The 7785-nt window shown below is 39.2% G+C and overlaps 1 protein-coding gene across 1 annotated transcript; it reads left to right on the top strand.

Annotated features, from left to right (window-relative positions):
• Window positions 1-2056: 2056 nt before the first annotated feature.
• LOC136854318 (zinc finger protein 420-like) lies at window positions 2057-7630 on the top strand. Its single transcript, XM_067130615.1, has 4 exons — window positions 2057-3267; window positions 3564-3675; window positions 6028-6085; window positions 6415-7630. The coding sequence occupies exons 1-4, from the start codon at window positions 2204-2206 to the stop codon at window positions 7527-7529; spliced, it is 2349 nt and encodes a 782-aa protein (XP_066986716.1). The 5' UTR covers window positions 2057-2203; the 3' UTR covers window positions 7530-7630.
• Window positions 7631-7785: the final 155 nt, after the last annotated feature.

Below are 7785 nucleotides of genomic sequence, written 5' to 3'. Positions count from 1 at the left end.
CCAACCTTTGGATATAAAATATTTAGGGCAGGCCTAATGTTGATTGGTCACTTACAACGTTTCAAATAATATCAGGCTTGTTATAGTCTGCTCATTCGTATATTATCGAACGTAATTATGCTGGTTACCTGTACTGTATGTGATTCCGTGCTCATAGCCACGCAGGTAGGCTTTGAACATCGAAATACAAATAGACAGTATCTCAGTAACAGTAATGTGGTTTGGATTCCACAATAAGCTGTAGGTCCTGTTGCTATGTAACCAGTCTGTTCCTAGCCACGTAAAATAAGTCTAATCCTTCGGGCCAGCCCTAGGAGAGCTGTTAATCAGCTCAGTGGTCTGGTTAAACTAAGGTATACTTAACTTTAACAGTAATTTGTGATAGATTTTAGTACTCTGTTCGCATTAGGCTTATTAAGGGGACATTGCCTAAGCCTGATAACAGTCAAATTAAAGTACTGTAATACCCATGAAAGATGACGATGAATGTTCAAATGACAAATGTCTGCACATTCATCATTCAGGATATTCCTCTCTGGAACTTTACAGATGTTCTGGATTAGAGTCTTCTGTATCAAATGCGCTGTAGGTACTACCTAAGGAGGACCTGACCTTTTAAGCCAGGGTGTTGCTGCATAATTTAATTAGCTTATTAATTTGTTTTTCTTTTTAATAGGCAAGATTAATAGGCAAGATCTCTTCTTTTTTTATTTCCCTTTACCTTCTCTTATTTGCTAATGAAGCACCATATTCTTTGGAAGCTTGAGTTTCCGATTAATGGCCCCTGTGGGCTTGTTCCATATGAATAGGTTTCATTTTCTGAATAATAATAATAATACTGACAAACACAGGAAGTGGCTCTAGGAACAGCATTTTCTTTCTCGCTTTCTGTTGTATCGAATCGGCCTGCGATGCTTCCATCAAGCACAGTTCAGGCAAAAGCTCATGGAGTCAAGAGCTGTGGAACAGCCCTTGCCGCAGATCTGGGAGTGAATGATAGAGTGACTGGCGTCTCTCCATTCCTCCTCCTTCCTTTTTCTGCGGGGCAGTAGCTAGGCCTACGTATGTGCTGGACTCGGTGGTGGGGTTGGTGGTAGAGCTATATTCTGAATCCATTAATCATATCAGCCAGATATAGCTTCCATCCAGTTTTTGTAACCCTCGTAAGAGTTAAGAGTGTATTGGAAAATGAATAAATTCTTGGCCCTTCAAAATTCAACACAAAATCTCTGTTATCATCAACTTGCCCCTTTCATTTCTTGAGGAAAAATTGCAGCAGTTGTTCAGTAAAGTCAGTTGTAACCATATACCCTCAGGCTATACAGTCATACTACTGTACCTACATTTTGGCAAGAAATTCAGTACACTCAGTGAGAGTATATTACTATGTTTCTTATTTCTGTGACTTTGTTAATGCTGTACATTCCAGAGTAATATTAATCAGTAGAAACTTTCAATTTATAGAACTCATTTTAGTAGTTATTATAGTTTATAAAATCACATGAAAGACATTTCATGTTTAAATTAAACTGACATTTTCTTATTTCCAGGTTCATTATTGGTGAGAAGAAATGATTCAACTGGACTGCAGTTTATATGAGTCAAGTAATATAACGTAGTTATTCAAGTACTTTCCCAGTCTTAAGTAATGCAGTTGCAATAAGAGGAATTTGATATCACCAAGTAGTATGGTAACCCTGCGTTAAGTGACTAATAGTGCAGTATTATTTCTAGTTGAGTGTACCTTAGTTTTACCAGACCACTGTGAATGTATGATTATTATAAGTGACCTTGAAATGAACATGGACATCTATTTGGAAAATTCATTCAAGCTAGAATATATGCTTTTTGATGTCTGTACCATATACCTGAAATAATTTTGGGTTAATGTATTTTTTTTTTTTGTGACAAACTGCGTAGAACTGAATGCATATTGAGTTCCGTATTGACATTGAATTTCTAAAGGAAACATCATGAATTAGAATACTTGTAGCTGTCAAGTAATTGTGTATAAAAGGTATCTGGGGTTTACACATTAAAAGCAAATTTACTAGTCCATAAGGACACTGAAAAAGCAGTAAATTCATATTAGTAAAACTGTCAAATTCATAAGTGTAAGTTAATTGAAAGTAATTCTAATTTCTGTATCTCACTCTGTAATGAAAAGTGTATAACTTTTTAATCATAATTTTCAATTCTAAGAATGGAACTGGAAACTTCAGAATTCGATGTTAAAATTGAAAGCATCCCCAAAGACGAGCCAGATGAAGTTTTCTTGGATGAAAGTAAAGATAATGTCAGTGGAGATCTGATTAATGGATATCCAGAACATGTCAGAATATGCCCAGAGGAAAGACACTTGGATGTTCTTGTGAAGAAGGGCAGTGTACAAGTCGTGTTGAAGAAACGGAAGGCCAACTTAGATTTACAGCTGAAGACTGGCGGAGTGTGTGTTGAACTGGACCATAGGGAGGACAACTTTACCAAGAGGTTGAAGTGTCTTCCGGCTGCCAAAGTATTTGCTTGTCCAGAATGTGGAAGGAAATTCCCCAATAAGAGAAATCTGACGTTACACATGAGAATTCATACTGGAGAGAAACCTTTCACATGTGAGGAGTGTGGAAAGGCTTTCATGAGGAAAGGAACCTACAACTATCACATGAAAGTTCACAGGGGAGAGAGGTCGTATGCGTGCCGAGAATGTGGAAAGGCCTTCCTGACCAGGAGCGCGCTTAAAAATCACGAGATGATACACACGGGCGACCGGCCGTTTGTGTGCGAGAAGTGTGGAAAGTCATTCACTCAATTAGGGGGTCTTAAGGGTCATATCAGAGGTCACTTGGGAGAGAAGTCATTTATGTGCAGTGACTGCGGAAAGGCGTTTCTTCACGCTGTGAGTCTCAAAAACCACATGCTCAATCACTCTGGTGAAAAAGCTTTTACTTGTGAGCAGTGTGGGAAAGCATATAGAACTAAGCAACATGTGAGAAGGCATTTAACAACACACGAGGGACAAAGGCCTCATAACTGCGGCATTTGCAAGAAAGCTTTTAGTTGTAAGGGGGCTCTTAAGCTACACTTGAGAGTCCATACGGGAGAGAAGCCGTACGATTGCAAGGACTGTGGAAAGTCATTTAGTCAGAGTGGGCCCCTGAGAGATCACATGAGACTGCACACTGGAGAAAGGCCGTACGTTTGTGACAAGTGTGGGGAGACATTTAATAGAAGAGGCACCAGAATTGCACACATGAAGAAACTTCACTCCTGAGACACTGTACATGCTAGAGAATAAAATTGTTGGCTTGAAATATGTGAGAGAAAATACAACCAAATGGTTAAACTTTGTATTAAACAGATTTTTTTATTTCACAGATTTTTGTTTTCTATTAATATTCCAGTCTTAGTTGTAGTGATGCCACTGAGTGTCTTTCAGATTTATTGAGTACTTCTAAACCTGGGTACTCGGTACTCAGGTAATATTTGTTCCTATGCAAATGCTGTACAAACCATTGTTCATACACAGAACAAACCTTTGGTCTTAGCATAAGGGAAAAATTCTCTAGTGCCAGCTGGAGTCCAGTAAAAAAAAGTCACAAGGAATTGGTGGCATCAGGAGATGGCCAAGATGGTGTGAGGGAAGAGTCAACCTTCCACACTGCATCTTGGAAGTATCACGTAAGTTTTTCTCTGAATGCCTTTGTAGGAGGTTGTGGTGCTGTTGACCTCTCTCCTCAAAGTTTCAGGCTTTCAACTGTCCCCCAAGTGTTCACAGGAGTGTTCACGCTGGCTTCAACTCCGGGGCCCCTTTCGCACGGGATTCGTCTTTTGATGCATCTCGATGATTGGCTAGTCCTGGCTAGCTTGTTGTTGCCAAAGAGGTTATCCTCTCCTGGCTTCCCCTCTCCCGACCCTGGACCGCTATGCCAGCCTCAAGCAAAGATTTGACCAAATGTTCGGTCTGCTCGCAAATTCTGTGGCCCAAATTGGGGAGTCGATGTGTTTCCTCATGGAAAAGTTTAGTGAAAAAAGTGCTAGTGTGGGAGCCTAGCCTACACTATACTGTACTCTGTATTCACATATTAATGTCGTATTATGCAAACATCAACATAACAAATATGCATCTTTTCCGTGGATCTTTTAAAATGTCATGCTCTAATTCACTGTAGCCAGTAATATTGTATATATTTTTATATTGCTTTTATGCTATAAATTACAATCATAGCGATCAATGTTTTGGTTTGGAAATCAATTCTGCTGTAAGTTTATTTTGCCGTATTTAACTCAGTTCAGGGCACTTTTTTGCTTCTAGTTAGCATAAATGAATCTCTAGATACTTTATTTGTATGGGGCAAGGTTATTTTTCATTGTACTAAGTGTTTTTAAGTCAAAATGTAACTTAATTATGTCTTGTGAAATTGATTTAGCTATTTTTTTTTTTTTTGTTAATAGATGATGTTGGCCGTTTGGGGGGCATGTTTGTTTTGTGTAAAAAAAAAATCAAGATTCCATTTGCTATTTTCACTTGATTTCATCATAATACAAGCGTTATATATTTACCGTTTATTGGCGTAAAAATAGCAGTAATGTGTTCTTTCATGCCCAGTAGTTCTGATTAAAATACTTGGTCTCCAATTTTAATTACGGGGCATCACCAAATTGAGCTTTTGGCCAATTTGTTCCTCTGCCTTACCCCAAAAGTGGGCGGGGTTAGTCACTTACATAAACCAAAGAGTAGTGCTACCATGAGTTTTCAAAATTTAAGCTGCCGTTGAGTAGAAACTCTTCGTTACGTAATTACAAGGTAAGTATATATATAAAACCATTTTATCGTAAAAATGTCATTTTTCCTCTTGCCTTGGCTTTAGTGAGGAGAGCAGGCAAGCCCCATCACCTCTCATGATGTAAAGCACTTGAGCAGGTGGGGATCTGCCTCGCTCGAATTTGTTTTGGAATTCGTAGCAGAGACTCAGAACCCATCGGTCCCTGATGTCAGGTTAAAACCCTTCTCAATCCCCTCCCCTGAGGATTTCATTAGTAGTGATCCAGACGAGATGCCACTGTGTCCTGTTAGGGTGCTGCATTACTATCTGAAAGAGAACTCGGCATTTCAGACCCGAGTGTCAACGCCTGTTAGTTAGTACTGGCATGCCCAAGAAAGGTGTCCAAGAACACAATCTCTTTCTAGCTGGTGAGGACAAAGGTATAGTTGGGGCGAGAGCTCACGAAGGTCTGATGAACAGAGGTGTGGTCTGACCTCGTTTTATCTTCGGGACACTGCCCAAAAAGTCCTAAGACATTTTTTTCTCGGGTCCATTTGTGGCTGCTCAACAAGTTGTGTAGTTCACCAAGTTTCCTTAAGGGGTCAGGTTGCATCTCATCAGATAAGCTGTTCAACAGAGCTCCAGTCCATTGTTTTTCTTTATGAATTAGGTTGGATGCAAATCTTCCCTCTATTTTGACAAGGGGAGAGAGAGAGAGAGACAGGCAATAGAATAAACCTGTTCGTTGTAGTAGCTGCTTCATTATTTCCGACACATATGTCCAGCAGGCTAGATGTGAGGAACACCTTCTTCTGTTCCACCAGACAACGAACCTACTTGTACATACCAGGTAGGTTGAGCTTACCAGACCAGCCAGTTCAGATTCCTCCCACCAATGGGTAAATCTCCTACGTGAAGAAGGAAGGTTTATATTTGTGTAGGAGCAAATGGCAGATTTTTCCAAACATGCAGACCTAAAGTTCTTTACTTGAACGTCCCAGCTCAGACTATGGCACCTGGCCCAGAAGGCAAAGTGGAATGCAGACTGACAGGTGGGGGGCTTCCCCCTACTACCTTGTTAGTAAGTTTGAAAATGGCCGTTCTAGTTCATGTTCACAAGGTAAATCCCGTGTAAATTAATTCAGGTTAGCATGGTAAAAAAACATTACGTACTTTTAAAATTTGCTGTTTTCTAACTCGTTATATAGTATTGCAGATCTTATTGATTATGCCTTGTTGTTTTTACACTACTGTATGATTATGACAGCTCTTGAAAAGGATATGGTTACCTGTTCTAATAGATGCAGATGTTAAGGCACTAGAAAGTAAGGGAGAAATTAAAAGCTATAAATTGTTCAAAAGAGAATTTTTATTTGTATACTGAACAGAGCTTGTGTTTTTGTGTTTGCAGTGTTTATTGTGTGATGAACTTTATTTATGAAACTGAATGTATAGGGAAAACTGACGTGGAATATTGAGATGAAAGACCCTGAATTAGTAAACTATTTTGTAAGTATCGATTATTGACAAGAAAAAAATACTCAGTGTACAGTTATGAAAACATAGTCAAGAGTGTCATTAAATAAATCCAACTAGGTAATAAACTCGGAAAACTTTAAAGTATGAATTTTTGTCCCTTTATCTGTAAGGTAAGGCTTCATTTTTTATATTGTATATGATTCTTTGTACATTTCACAGGTAAAGATGGAACCAGGAATTTCGGAAATCGATATTAAGATTGAAGACTTCCCCAAAATAGAGCCAGATGAAGCTCTCTTATATTTAAGTGAAGATTGGACCACTGGAGACCTGGTATATGAAAGTGGTGAGTGTGTCACATTACGCAAAGAGGGGAAAAACTTGGGTGTTGACGTGAGAAAGGGCAGTGTACATGCAGTGTTGAATAAATATGAAACAAACTTATATTCACAACTGAAGACTGGTGGGGAGAGCTATAAACTAGGCAAAAAGGAGCACAGTTCTACTGGGAAGTTGAAGCGTGATCGACCCACCAGCCTCAATAAGTGCCCAGAATGTGGAAAGATATATCCCAAAAAGACATATCTGAAGTACCATATGAGAATGCACACAGGAGAAAGACCGTTTGCATGCGAGGACTGTGGAAAGTCTTTTACCAATAGGGAGTCGTATAGCTATCACATGAAAGTTCACAGTGGGGAGAGGCCGTTTGTGTGTAAAAGATGTGGAAAAGCATTCGTGACAAAGAGTCAACTTGAAAGTCATGAGAGGGTACATACGGGTGACCGACCGTTCGTGTGCGAAAAGTGTGGAAAGTCATTCGCTCAGATAGGGGTCCTTCAGAATCACATCAGAATTCACTTAGGAGAGAAGCCATTTAAATGCAGTGACTGTGGAATGACATTTACTCAAGCTGGGAATCTTCAACAACACTTTTTCAGTCACTCTGGTGAAAAAGCTTTCACTTGTGAGCAGTGTGGAAAAGCATATAGCTCAAAGCCATGTTTGAAGAAACATTTAAGAACACATGAAGGACAAAGGCCTGATAACTGCATTATTTGCAAAAAAGCTTTTGTTAGTAGGACGGTTCTTAAGGTACACATGAGGGTCCATACGGGAGAGAAGCCGTATGATTGCAAGGACTGTGGAAAGTCATTTAGTCAGCGTGGACCTCTGAGAGATCACATGAGACTGCACACCGGAGAAAGGCCGTACGTTTGTGACAAATGTGGGGAGACATTTAACAGAAGAGGCACCAGAATTGCACACATGAAGAAACTTCATTCCTGAGATACTGTACATGCTAGAGATTAAAATTGTTGACCTGAATATGTGAGAGAAAATACAACCACATGTTTAAACTTTATATTAAACAGACTTTTTATTCAACAGATTTTTGTTTTCCATTAATATTCCAGTATTAGTTATAGTGATTGTACTGAGTGTCTTTCAAATTTATTAAGTACTTCTAAATTGGGTACAAACCTTCAAACCTTCATTCTTTGCATAGGAATGCACCTTGCAAACTCGAGCTGGAACAGCCATA

Source organism: Macrobrachium rosenbergii, chromosome 29 (assembly GCF_040412425.1).
Source record: "Macrobrachium rosenbergii isolate ZJJX-2024 chromosome 29, ASM4041242v1, whole genome shotgun sequence".
NCBI lineage: Eukaryota > Metazoa > Arthropoda > Malacostraca > Decapoda > Palaemonidae > Macrobrachium > Macrobrachium rosenbergii.
The sequence above is the reverse complement of the archived record's forward strand: the minus strand, read 5'-3'. Positions and strand labels throughout refer to the sequence as shown.